The sequence below is a fragment of the Saimiri boliviensis genome, chromosome 2, assembly GCF_048565385.1.
Source record: "Saimiri boliviensis isolate mSaiBol1 chromosome 2, mSaiBol1.pri, whole genome shotgun sequence".
Lineage (NCBI taxonomy): Eukaryota > Metazoa > Chordata > Mammalia > Primates > Cebidae > Saimiri > Saimiri boliviensis.
Window position 1 is genome coordinate 141654953 of NC_133450.1, and position 13748 is coordinate 141668700.

The 13748-nt window shown below is 51.0% G+C and overlaps 1 protein-coding gene across 1 annotated transcript; it reads left to right on the plus strand.

Moving 5' to 3' along the window:
• Positions 1-80: 80 nt before the first annotated feature.
• Positions 81-5339, plus strand: LOC104652636 (odorant-binding protein 2b). Its single transcript, XM_074390178.1, has 6 exons — positions 81-1919; positions 2377-2498; positions 2790-2860; positions 3138-3248; positions 3928-4029; positions 5164-5339. Exons 1-6 carry the CDS (start codon positions 1836-1838, stop codon positions 5337-5339), a joined length of 666 nt encoding a protein of 221 aa, XP_074246279.1. The 5' UTR covers positions 81-1835.
• The last annotated feature ends 8409 nt before the right edge of the window (positions 5340-13748 follow it).

The following is a 13748-nucleotide window of genomic DNA, read 5'->3' on the forward strand; positions in this document are numbered from 1 at the left end:
GGAGTCTGCTTCAGGGGCTGGATGGTCAAGGGGCCTGGCAGGGAACACTGGAGCCTTTCTCTGTGGCCCTTAGGGGCTGGGACCTGCCCACTTGTCTCTGGCCCAAAAGGGCACTGGCCCTGCCTCTCCCCACCCCCAGGATGGCAGGACACCACCCAGCTGCCCCCTCTGCAGGTAATTACAGGGTCGAGCTGACACCTACGGTGCCGCCCCCCAGGGTAATTGGTAGTGGGCGGGAGAGGCAGCACCAGGGCCTGGGAGGCACAAGGGTGCCATTGTGAGCCCGCATCACCTGCAGCCCTGGCCTCCTGCTGGGGTCAGCCCTGGGTGGCAGGGCAGATGCTTCAAGCTCAGGAGCTTCCCCAGTCCCAGGAAAGAACCTGAGACCCCTGCCTCAGAGAGCAGTGGGGCCTCAGGTCAACAAGGTGCCCTTTTGAGCCCAACTGCTGAGTCCAGCCTCTGGTGTCTGTGCCTTTCACCTTGCCTGCATGTGACATGGTGACAGCTGGAAGATGCTGGAAGGCCTGAGGTCAGTCAGACAGGGAGGCTGGAGTCACCGGAGCAATAACAGAGCCCCTCTTGGAGGGCTGGGTCCTCCCCTCATGGACCTGTGGCTGTGAGCAAGGGAACCAAGTCCTTACCCTCGGGGACTTAAATGCTGCCAGAGGAAGACAGCAACAAGCCACACAAAAGCGTGAATGGAGTTGTTCCAGAGGGCTCTCTGCTGGAGTGGGATGCACGGTGCCCCCAAAGACATGTCCACCCAGAGCCTGTGAATGTCAGCGTGTTTGGGAAAAGGATGTTTGCTGAGGGGATTGAGTTAAGGCTCTCTAGATGAAATCTGCATCCGGGTGGGCTGGAAATCAGGAGTCTTTCTAACAGAAAGGCAGAGGGAAATTTGGGACACGGAAGGTCCCATGAAGACAGAGGCAGAGATCAGAACCATGGGGCCACAGCCAAGGAATGCCTGGGGCCACCAGGAGCTGGACGAGGCAAGAAGGACCCTTCCTCCAGAGCCGTCAGAGGGAGCCGGGTCTGCCTACACCTGGAGCTCAGATCCCCGGCCTCCGAGCTCAGAGAGGTTGTGTTTCTTTTGTGCTTGGGCCCAGGGGTGGCCCATTGCAAACAAAGATGTCCTCCGGGCACTCACACAGACCCCCTACCGAAAACCAAGTGGGGATCGGGAGGAGGATGGGATGGCTTAGGGGGCTTTTCCATCCTGCCTCGGGGAGTGCTCGCTAAGGAGGCTGTAGGGAAGTTGGGCCCTGAATCACAAGACGGGACACTGCAGGACAATGCAGCGTGGAATGTCCCAGGCACAGGACGGCGGGGGCCCAGGCCACCAAAGCTGAGTTGGGAGGCCCAGGAGAAGCTGAATTGAAAACACGCCTCTCTCCAAAATCCTGAACCTTCTCCATCAACCCGCAGCTCAGATCTCCCCCGAAAGGCCTTGCAGGGGCAAGGGAGAGCCGTGGGGGTTGCTGGCAGCGTGGAGAGCGAAGCCAGCCATTTGTCCTGGAGGCTCCAAGTGCAGAAAATGTCCATTCCTGCATGTGGTCAGTGTCCTACTCCAAGCACACCAAGGTGGGAATGAGCCGTGGAGAAAGCAGGGCCTGCTGATGCCTCCAGGGCTTAATGAGTTGTTATTCAAAATGTCGACTGTCCCTGCCAGTTGGCTGCAGGTCCTGTGGGAAGGGACTGGGCGGTCCTTGTGCCAGGCTCCCCAGGGGACCCTGAGCTGAGGGCTATAAAGGGCAGCCAGGGGAGACGCCGGCACAGCCTCTCCCAGCCGCAGCAATTCGCTGGTCAGGCAGCTGTGAACGCAGACCCCGGAGATGAAGACCCTGCTCCTGGCCGTTGGCCTCATCCTGATCACTGCCCTGGAGGCCCAGGACCTCTTTGCCTCAGAGGAGCCAGATGTGAGGCTGGGCAGGTGCCCTGGACGGGTGGCCTGGGCGTGAGTGGCCTAGGCAGGTGACCAGGGCAGGTGGGTCAGGAACGAGCTGAGGCTGAGGCTGAGCCCTTCCCGCTTCATGGGGAGCACCGCGTTGTGGTCAGAGATAGATCCAATTTGGGTCCCTGGCCTGTCCCTCCCAACAGCTGTGGCCAGAGACAGCGGAAGACATGGAGCCCAAGGAATCCATTTTATGGCATCTGTCCTGCCAGGCAGAGTGAGGGGCTGAGAGGAGGGACTAGAGGAAGGGACCCGAAGCCCTGGGAGGGAGCAGGTCTCCTCAGAGGGAGTTGGGGGCGTAGGGGGCAGGAGAAGGGGCGCACCCTGGGTACTCGTGGTATGTGGCAGGGGGCAGGGTCACATGTGCAGCCTGGATGGTAGGGCAAGGACAGCAGCGGCTGCAAAGAAAACCCGTTTTCCAGATTTCAGGGACATGGTATATCAAGGCCATTGCAGCAAGAAAGGGCATCTTAGCAAAGAAGGTGTCCCCTGTCACGCTCTCATTGCTGAGCAGCGGTAACGTACAGGCCTCCTTCACGAAGAGGTGAGCATCTGCCCAGATCCACGTGCTCCCTCTGTCCCAGGCCAGTCGGGGGCCACAGAGCTGGGGTCCTTCTGCTCTCTCATTGGCGTGGAGTGCCACTAAATGTCCCCTAACTCTGGAGGGGAAGGACACCCAGGGGCGGCTCAGCTGGAAGGTGGGGGCCGTGGACCCCTGGCACGGTTGGGGTTCCTATGCTGCTTCCAGGTCTGGGGTGGGGAGGTCCTGGCACGTCTCCCAAAACAGAGATGGAGGCTAGGCCACACCCCTGCGCACCTGATTTCTGCTTTCCAGGAGCAATGGTCAGTGCCACAAGATAGACATCATTCTGGAGAAAACTGGGGTACCTGGCAGATACAGAGTCTGTGAGTTCCAGGTAGGGGGTGGCAGGTGTACCCCCAGAGAGGAAGCCCTTCCTCCCCTTGTGTCTCCTACTCAGTTCCCCTCCCTGTCCTGGGGGTGGCTCTGTGCCCAGGAGGGGCAGTTGCAGAACGTGGGTCCCTACATGTGGAGATCCCAGTGCCCGGGGCACAAGGCAGTTGGTGCACCTGGGACAAGTGAGGCACCTGGCAGGCAAGGTGGGTGAGACCGGCACTGTAGGGCTGGGGGACTCACGTGCCCTTCCTCTGTGGCTCTCCACAGCTGGGGCCCTGCACTTCCTACACATGGAGGGCTCCTCTGTGAGGGACCACCGCCTGTTTTTCTCTGAATTGCAATTTGAGGGGGAAAGATTCCAAGTGGCCAAGCTCATGGGTAAGTCTCCCACAGTTCCCAGGGCCCTGCCCGCTCCATGGCTTCCTGCCCCGGCCCCACCAGCTCTGCTCTCAGAATCCACCGGAACCAGCATCAGCCCTTCTCTGGGTGTAGGTCCCGCACCTCCAGGGAAGCAGCGTTTGAGTCCACGTGTGCTGGGTTGTGTGTGCTGCCTGGAGTCCAGCCCAGCACCCTGAGCTCCGCCATGGGAATAGAGTGGGGTGGGCAGGGCAGACACAGCCCTCGGCGACACAAATCTGGGGTCTGGGATGTGGGGAGGTCACCTCATGGTGCTGATAGAGGCCTTTGTGGGGCAGGGCACCCCAGGGTGGGAGGGCAGCCCAGTGCCTCTGGCACACAGGGTCCTTCCAGGTCGGGCCCTGACCCTGCAGGTGATTTAAGGAGCTCCCGGGCCCAGCAGGGTTGCTCAGTGGCTCTCAGAGTCTCCACCACTATCCCTCTTCCCAAGGACCTGCCAGTTGGGTGGTGGCTTCTCCTGTGTCCCCGACCTCTACTCCAGAGCTCCACATCCCTCCTTGGGCCAGGCCTCTCCTGTCCCTGGCCGGCCTCTCCAGGGTGAAGCCCTGGGCATGGGTGGCAGCCGTCTCTCAAGGCATCCGCCCCCTGCAGAGGCATGCAGCCATCCCCACCTTGGCTCACCTGGCCCCTTCACCTGCAGGTAGGAATCCCGATGTCAACACAGAGGCCCTGGAAGAATTTAAGAAATTCGCTCAGCGCAAGGGATTCCTGGAAGATGACATCTTTATACCCCTGCAGACAGGTGAGGGGATGGCTCTGCCTGAGCTCCCCATGTCCCCTCCTATCTTTCTGTGATCTGGGGGTGCCCCAAGGCTTCCCACATCCCTTTCCCAGGTCCCTCACATCCTTCATGTTCCCCTGTGGGACTCCAGTCTCTCACAGGGACTCCAAGACCCTACTTTGGGTCTTAGTCATCAGGGGGTCTGAGCTCTGGACGTCTTCTCATCCCTGGGTTTTTCTTGCTCTCTGTAGAAAGCTGCAGTCCTGAACCACACTAGGGTAAGTGACCCTTAAAGCAAACAAGAGCCCTGGGGTTTCAAGGGCATCAGCATGCACCAGGGCACCCTCAAGTTGCAGACAGGAGGGACCCCTCCCTGCTCTGAGATCCTATCTGTCCTAAAACATCAATTCCAGGACATTTATAGACTTCTTTCTTGGCCCTGTCACCTGGGTTCCCTATTTGTGTAACTTGGGAACAATGGACAGGATCTGGCCCCCACCATGCCCAGGCACCCGTGGAAGCCCTGTGGCTCCCCATTCTCTGGGCATGCTGTCACCTGGGGCTCCCCAGCCCCTCCGCATCCTGTGTGGGGCAGTAACATTGGTCCTGCTATGAGCAGAGCCAGGTGCTTTTTTTTTTTTTTTTTTTTTTTTTTTTTTTTTTTTGAGACAGCGTCTCATTCTTTTGCCCAAGCTGAAGAGCAATGGCACAATTATAGCTCACTGAAACCTTCACCTCCCAGGCTCAAGTGATCCTCCCACCTCAGCCTCCACAGCAGCTGGGACTACAGGCACGTGCCACCACACCCAGTTAATTTTTGTGTGTTTCTGTACAGATGGGGTTTCACCATGTTCCCCAGGCTGGCCTCAAACTCCCAGGCTCAAGCAATGGGCTAGCCTCTGTCTCCCGAGTGCTGGGGTTATAGGCATGAGCCACTGCCCAGCCCAGGTGCCTTCTGGTCCTGAGAAGGCCCCTTCTCCCAGGCACACCCTCACTGGCTCTCCCATGTGGACAAACTGATTGTGGGGAGACAGCAGAACCCTTCTGCTCACGCCAGCTCCGCAGTCCCCCAGAGCCCGCATGTGCCCTTCACACCACAACAGCCCCCTCCCACCGTCCCTGTCCTGGCTTCACTGATCTTCCATTCTTTTTCAGGGCAAGGGACACCTTGGCTCTTCAGAAGCCCCAGAGCAGCACCACCTGGCACCTCTGTCCTGCCTAGGGACTTGAGAAAATGCCCCCCCCAGCCCAGCCAGCTGCCCCCTACCACCACCCCCTTCCCTGTGCCCCCTCTCCTGGTTCTCCATAAAGAGCTTCAGCAGTCCCTGTGACTCTGTCTGTCTGTGGGGTCCTTGGGCAGGGGCTGGCTGGGCACTCCCTTGGGGGTCTGCTGGGTACAGGGAGTTAGTGGAAAGTGGGAGGAAGGACAGAGGACCCAGCCTCAGCCTGGTTCTCTCTGGTGGGTGCCACAGACCAACAGTATGAAGGGCCTAGTGGAGGGTGGCTGCTGGCAGCTCAGCCGAGGGTCCTGGGGTCCCTCCTGCAGGTCAGGCACCCCTCGGAGCTCAGGCTCTGGGGAGAGGGTGTGATGGAAGAGGGGTGTGAGGATGAGCTTCTGGGATCAAACTCAACAAACAGAAATGACCCCCCAGCAGAGGGCTGGCTCCAGAGGGCCCACCCACCTCCACCCACTGCTTCCTCTGGGGTCAGACTTGAGGGGCCCTGACCTCCTGCTGGGGAACACAAAGACCTGCCCTTGCTGCTAAGGACACAGACCACCACTCCTCCCCACCTGGGCAGGTTCAGAAACTACAGGTGACCTTGCCCTTTCCCTTCCAAGAAGCACAGCCCCCACCTGGCAGCGCCCCCTCCCACCTCCACCCTGCCCACATCCCAGCTGGGTGTGCCCTCCCCCTTCTCAGCCCCCAGTTCCTCCGACAGTCCTCAGGGAGCTGGCCCAGACCTGACCCGACCTCAGCAGCGCTGTCCTCCCTTAGTCTCCATCATTCCCTCAGCGATAATGCATTTGTTCTGCCTCTCCAATCCTACCACATGAGTTTTTTTCTTAATAATTTATTAAGGGAAAATTCACAGAAGATCAACATTTTAAAGTGAACAGACCAGTGGCAGTGCATTCACAGTGCTGTGCGGCCATCTAATTTATTTATTTTTGAGATGGAGCCTTGCACTGGCCCAATCTCAGCTCACGACAACCACCTCCGCCTCCTGGGTTCAAACGAGTCTCCTCCCTCAGCCTCCCAAGTAGCTGGGACTACAGGCGCACACCGCCACACCTGACTAACTTTTTGTATTTTTAATAGAGGCTGGGTTTCATCATGTTAGCCAGGGTGGTCTTGAACTCCTGACCTCAAGTGATCCTCCCACCTCGGCCTCTGAAAGTTTTGGTATTACAGGCGTGAGCCACTGCACCCAGCCTTCATGTCCCCTATCTAGTCCAGGATACACATCACTCCAGAGGAAAACCCATACCCAGGCCACTCCCCTCCCATCCCTGGCCCTGGTGGCCTCTCAGCGCCTCTCTATCTCTGTGGATTTGCCTCTTCTGTGCGTTTCCGATTGTCACCTGTGGAGGGTGTCCAGGTTCTTAGCGTTTTGAACAAAGAATTGGACAAAACACACAAAGCAAGAAAAGAAAAGCAACAAAAGCAGAGATTTATTGAAAACAAAAGTACACTTTGCAGCGTGGGAGCAGGCCCAAGGACAGGGCTCCAACAGCCTAGTTGTAGAATTTTTTGAAGTTTACCCTCTGTAGAGGTTTCCCATTGACCACTGGGTATACACCCCATCCAAATGAAGTAGTGACCTACAATCAGTCTGGTTTCAGAAAGCAACCAATCAGAGGCTGAAGTGAAGTTACAAAGGCTACTCCTGTGCAAACCTCTGATTGGTTGCGGAAAGCAATCAGAGGCTGAAGTGAAGTTACACAGGCTACACCTATGCAAACCTCTGATTGGTTGTGGAAAGCAACCAATCAGAGGCTGAAGTTACAAAAGCTACTCCTGTGCAAACCTCTGATTGGTTGTGGAAAGCAACCAATCAGAGGCTGAAGTGAATTTACAAAGTTACACTTAAGGCGAAGGAAGACTTGGCCTGCAGTCAGTCTGATAGGTTGGGGAAAGCAACCAATCACAGGCCGAAAAGAAGTTACGAAGTTACACTCCTATGCAAACGTCTGATTGGCTGTGGAGAGCTATAAATCAGAGGTACAGTTTTCCCTCAGCCAGGCAGTAACAGCGGCGGTGGGTTGCAAAGGGAGTAGCCTCTCTTTTGTTACTGTGGAAAGTTGGGGTTTTCCTTTTGATTTAGTTCTAGGAAGTGAGCATGAAAAACAAAACAAAACAAAAAACCTTGGGGAGGGATAGGAGGTGAGACTCCTGTTTCTGAGGCGCCTGGAATGGTTAGAATCTCAGCCCTATCGTTTGGAGCCCCAGGTGGATGTTGGCTGGTGTCCCTTTGCTTGTGTCTTTGATGAGTGTGCCTGACAGAGGAGGGCGTGCTGAGTGGCACCCAGACAAAGCCACTCCCTGTGGGAGAGCACAGCATCTTCCTGACTCTGGGAGCCAGGAGCTTAGTGTGGCCTTGGTTTGACATATTTCCTTTGAAAATTGGTCCCTCCCAGCCCCCGACTCATGGTGAAATTGTGGGCAAAATCCGTAGCTTCTCTAAAGCTTAGTTCCTTCAGAGGTCAAAGTCATTTTCTGGTAGAAACTTTGCATATTTTAAGTCCCTCTAAAAATGTGAGGAGGCATGCACGTAAGTTGGTTTTGAAGCAAAGAGAACACTGGTTACAGGGTCTTACCACAGGAGTTGACTTGAGCTGATTGGTGGAGATGGCATGTTGGGCAAGGGTTTAGTGCATCTGGCGAGCTGTCCTCGTGACTCCTATAGCAAGCTGCAGGCTGGAATGTCCTTGGGAAATGTTCTTGTTAAAGGCAGTTTTAGGGAAGAGCCCTTCAGGGAGCTTTTGTAATCGTTCTTATCACAGGCAGGTATGGGTGAAGGCCCTTTCTTCTTAACCTCCTGACTCTTATTTTGTCAGTTTGACACAACTGACTCCGGTTTATAATATTGACAGTGTTTACATTTCCCTCTTTTTATCAAGGTCTTCCTCCAAAAGCATCAGTGCTCAATTGTCCCGTGATTAGATTCTGATTGTCCCTTGTGGATGGGTTGGACCTTTTCCAGCTGCTCTGGTCCCACATAGCTGGGAAGTGCAGCTGGGAGTCAGTGTCAAGACCCTTTTGGCCATGTTTGAGCAACAAAGGAGTCAGAAAGAGTGGCTCTCAGGCCAAGGGAGCCTGGAATTCCTTGTAAGTTCAATTGTATCAGTTCCATAGGTGTTGGTTATCATTTCAAAGTGCAGGGCCAGCATTACTCTGTTGGGCACTGTATTTCTGCAGAAATTTAACAGACAGTAGTTACAAATTTTAAAAAACAATCATAAGGAGCAGAATTAATAGTAATATGGTAAACACGGTTTGCATCATGATTCTAAATCACGAAGCCTGTAAATAATCAGCTGAGTAAATCAAATCTCCATGGGGAATTGGGTGAGACTTGCTGTAGCCAGATTTTAGAGAAAACTAGAAGAGTTCAGGATTCAGTGCAGCCTATAGGTAGATAATCGCAACTTGAAGACAATGAACAGTCTAATCACAGGTGAAGTACAGTTTTTCTCCTGAAATAATATTTTTCTTTTGAAACATATTTTTTCTCTGTAGTTTCCTTCATCTTTACCAAAGGTAATAAGGCCGATTTGTTTGCACAAGTTTCACCTTATCAAACTTGGCCGGATTATTTACATAAATGCTGTAAGACTAGCAATTGACCATACAGGAATCTCAGATTTAAAAACCTCTTTGGGGCTAGGAAGCCAAATCAAGTCAGATTTTAGACTTCGTTTGCAGTACCTACAAGCAATTTCAAATATGACAGCCCAGTCAAAACCTTATTAATAGGACCAATGTTTCCAATTGTATCCTGTTATGTAAAGGGAGCAGATTCCTACTGAACGTATGTTTAATAACTATTTACCATAAAAATAAGAATACCCATGAATAGTTTCCAAATTGGGAGGCATCAGGTAGGAAGACATGTAACAATCTTAAATAAAAAGGTATAAACACATTATCTTCATCAGTCATTTAGTTTCATGCAGTGAGTTCTTGTTCTGCTTGATTTTGATTAGCAGTTTCATGAACCCATCAGTTTCTTCGTTAGCGTTCTGGAATTTTTTACTTAGTCTATTGATCTTAAAGTCATTAGAAACCTATATTCAAGACTACTTGTCAGAGGTTTTTTCATGCTTTCCAAGAAGGAAGAAGCGATTTTGGACTGTAACTGATTACAAATGCTTTTAAAGATTAATCAAAACTGGATAACAAAACAGAATGGCCATGGTTAAGAAATCTAATGAAATTTCATTATAACAATAATGCAACTGGCAAGAAAATTCCATCATGTCTATTGTGCATAGCATTTTAGATTAACAACCAGAATCATGACTGATGACATCACACCAGGACCATCAGATTTCTATAAATTTTGTATAATCTGTTATATCAATAACATATCCATAACCAATATTACTTTAAAAAATTTAGCATCATTTTTGTATTAGCAAGGGTTCCCTAGAGAGACAGACCTAATAGGATAGCTATATAAAGGAGTTTATTATATATTAACTTACATGACCACAAGGTCCCACAATAGGCCATCTGCAAGTTTGAGGAGTAGGAGAGCCAGTCTGAGTCTTGAAACTGAAGAATTTGGAGTCTGATGTTTGAGAGCAGGAAGCATCCTGCACAGGAGAAAGATGTAGGCTGGGAGGCTAGGCCAGTCTCTCCTTTTCACATTTTTCTGCCTGCTTTATAGTCATTGGAAGCTGATTAAACTGTGGCCACCAGATTAAGGATGGATCTGCCTTCCCCAGCCGACTGACTCAAATGTTAATCTCTTTTGGCAACACTCTCACAGACATACCCAGGATTATTACTTTGTATCCTTCAGTCCAATTGAATTGACACTTAGTATTAACCATCACAACTTTATTGTTTGACAGTGCTTTCCATACAATTTAATGTATCAAACAAGCCTAATTAGTTTAATATCACTCTTGTACAAAGTGAGAGACACATCCTTTGGGGTTTCCAGGGGCTCAACAGGGAAATCCCAAAGTCAGTTCTAGGTCAAAGAGACTTACTTGAGAATTCGATTTTTGTGAAGTTTGTCAAAAGGATGACACTGTGCTCATAACATAAAGGGCTTGACAGAAAAGAGAAAAAGGCTTTTATAGTTCCAAGAAGGATGTAGAGTCCTTTACTAATGTGACCTTATCCAAACTAGATTCCAGATAAAGTCAAAGAGCTCTTACCAAAAAGAAAGAGCTCAGTCTCACTAAGACTCACCAGGGCAGAAAAATTGAGCCATGGAAGTGGAAACCTCTAAAGGGCTCAGGAAGGGTACCGCACTCCATTCCAAAAATCACTGATTTCTTCTAAAGGTAATCTGATTTCAGATCCCACTTCTGACACCAAATTATTTCAACCTAAATAACAGAGAAATCCTGCAAATATAATGAGTTTATTCAGGAAGGAGCAGAAGATTGCAGTCTGGAATGTTCAGCCTATGTGAAAACATAGGCATATCCTAGGAGGCTGAGGCATAGGGAAGCTTTTAAACACAGAAGGAGTGCACATAAATTGTTTTGAAAAGAGAACAGACTGGGTGCAGTGGCTCATGCCTGTAATCCCAGCTCTTTGAGAAACCAAGGCAGGCAGATCTCTTGAGGTCAGGAGTGTGAGATCATCCTGGCCAACATACTGAAACCCTGTCTCTACTAAAAATACAAAGATTAGCTGGGTGTGGTGGCAGGCACCTATAATCCTGGTTATTACTTAGGAGGCTGAGGCAGGACAATCGCTTGAACCCAGGAGGCAGAGGTTGCAGTGAGCTGAGATTATGCCACTGCACTCCAGCCTGGGTGACAGAGCAAGACTCCATCTCAAAGGAAAAAGAAGAGAACATTTGTTACAGGGTCTTATTACAGGAGTTGCCATCAGTTCATTAGTGAAGGAAGTGTCTTATGCAAGTGTTCCCATACATCTGGCCAGCTGTCCTCATGACTCATGTAGCAAGCTGCAGTTTGGAAAGTCTTTGGGAAAAGTTATTTTATGGGCATATGTGCATAAGAGCCCTTCAGGGAGCCTTTGTGATAGTTCTTATCACTGGTGTGTGTGAGTGAAAGCCCTTTCTTTTTAACCCCCTGACTCTGTTTTGTTTGGGTTTGACACAGATGACTCTGTCTTGACATTGACAGCTTTCACAGAAGCATGTTATTTCTATTATGTGTTTATTTTTGAAGACTGCTGCATTAGGGTCAATATTAAAAATCAAATATGTCATTACCAAACATGTTATACACTTTCAAAATCCACAGTACTTTTGGAACAATATTTAACACCTGCATATGTCCCAGTGCCCCCCAGTCCTTGGTCACTAACCTTCCAGGGGCCATCAGGGCCTTATCTTCTTGGGACCTCCTTGTGCCTCTTGTTGAGGTAAAGTATCCTGGTCACAAAAACATCCTGTTGGCCGGCGTGGTGGCTCACACCTGTAATCCCAGCACTTTGGGAGGCTGAGAAAGGCATATCACTTAAGTCCAGGAGTTTTGAGACTAGCCTGGGTAACACAGTGAGACCTCATCTCTACAAAAAAAAAACAAAAATTAGCCAGGCATGATGATGCACACCTGTAGTCCCAGTTACTTGGGAGGCTGAGGTGGGAGGATCCATTGAACCCAGAAGGCAGAGGTTGCAGTGAGCCAAGATCACACCACCGCACTCCAGCCTGGGTGACAGAGTGAGACTGTCTCCAAAAAAAAATCCCCCAAATTAAAAATTCAAAACAAAACATTCTGATGCTTAGGCCTGTGGACCAGGTATCTCCAGCAGCACCTGGGCCCCCAATGCTGAATCCAAGATTCCCACAGTTTTGCACCCACTGTGCCTCCACACCCTCATTTCCCTCTCAGAGAACTGGTCAGCTTCGAGCCACACTCATGTCCACCTGGGCCAGAAGACCTGAGCTCCCTTCTCTCTGCCTGTCCTCTGGTAAACACCCCTGCCTGGGCCCTCTTTCTTTCTCCCCTCCTGAAGGGACAAGGCTCATTCCATCCTGAGCGTTATCCTAGTCTCTGGGCCCAGGGATTCCTCTCTTTTGGCATGGGAGACCCCTGAGGTCAAGGAAAATGAGTCCCATGAGGCCCGGGGACAAGGCAGGAGCTGATGCTGGGAAGACAGATCCCGGTGGGCAGTCAGTTCAGCACCGGACTGGGACAAACCCGAGGAAGGTATTGAAGACCCCTCCAAAAGCGCCTCATAAGAAGGACAAATTCCTGAAAACCTTTTAAATTCAATCCCTAAAATTTTTCCACAAAAAAATAAACGGGTCCATCATTCAATCTTGCTTCAGATTACAGGACTCATTTAGAAATACTGTTTGTGAAACACTGTGGGCTCAAAGTACAGCAAGAAGTATTTCCTGCAGGGGCTGCAATGGGATTAAGTGCTCTGTTTGTAAATGGACTCCATCTCCACCTTAGCAGTTTAATTAAAAGACATAAGTTGGGATAGGAAGCTACAGATATGACTGAATTGGTGGCCTTAGCTGAACATTTTGAGAGGACTCTAGAGCAAGAAAAAAACTCAAAAGGCTAACAAGCTTATGGTCCTTCAGTTGCAACAGTTACAGGGACTAGAACCCAAGGGACCAGTCATTTTATTTATTTATTTATTTAGAGACGGAGTTTCGCTCTTGTTGCCCAGGCTGGAGTGCAGTGGTGCGATCTCGGCTCACTGCAATCTCCACCCCCCAAGTTCAATCGCGTCTCGCTCCTCAGCCTCCTGAGTAGCGGGGATTACAGACGCGTGCCACCGTGCCTAGCTGATGTTTGCATTTTTTTTTTTTTTTTTTTTTTTTGAGACGGAGTTTCGCTCTTGTTACCCAGGCTGGAGTGCAATGGCGCGATCTCGGCTCACCGCAACCTCCGCCTCCTGGGTTCAGGCAATTCTCCTGCCTCAGCCTCCTGAGTAGCTGGGATTATAGGCACGCGCCACCATGCCCAGCTAATTTTTTGTATTTTTAGTAGAGACGGGGTTTCACCATGTTGACCAGGATGGTCTCGATCTCTTGACCTCGTGATCCACCCGCCTCGGCCTCCCAAAGTGCTGGGATTACAGGCTTGAGCCACCGCGCCCGGCCATGTTTGCATTTTTAGTAGAGACGAGGATTCACCATGTTCGCCAGGCTGGTCTCGAACTCCTGATCTCAAATGATCCACGTGCCTTGGCCTCCCAAGTTGCTGAAATTACAGGTGTGAGCCGCCATGCCCCGCTCCTTCTCATTTTAAATCACAACCAAGAGGTCCTAGAACAAGAAGTTATTTACTCCAAGATGTCTGCCTGTATGGCAGACAACCAGGGCACTGCAAAAGGGATTGTCCGCTTTTATATCAGTCTGCCAATGAGCCTCCCTTTAGGTCAAACTGTCTCCCCACTAGAGAGAGCCCACGAGACCTTAGTCCTCCTGATAAAAGTCAACATTGATGAGGATCCCAGGGGTTCTCCCTAACACGTTTAAATCAACGTGGAGAAACAGTTTAAAATAAACAGGGAGTTGTGTACAGTCCTCCTGGAAACGAGCTACTCTGTCTACCATAA

Excerpts from the sequence above, each read along its gene's own strand:
- LOC104652636 (XM_074390178.1), top strand. The coding sequence starts at position 1,836 with ATGAAGACCCTGCTCCTGGCCGTTGGCCTCATCCTGATCACTGCCCTG. Across the intron at positions 3,249-3,927 it reads CCAAGTGGCCAAGCTCATGG|GTAGGAATCCCGATGTCAAC; the intron begins GTAAGTCTCCCA and ends CTTCACCTGCAG. Across the intron at positions 4,030-5,163 it reads CTTTATACCCCTGCAGACAG|GGCAAGGGACACCTTGGCTC; the intron begins GTGAGGGGATGG and ends ATTCTTTTTCAG.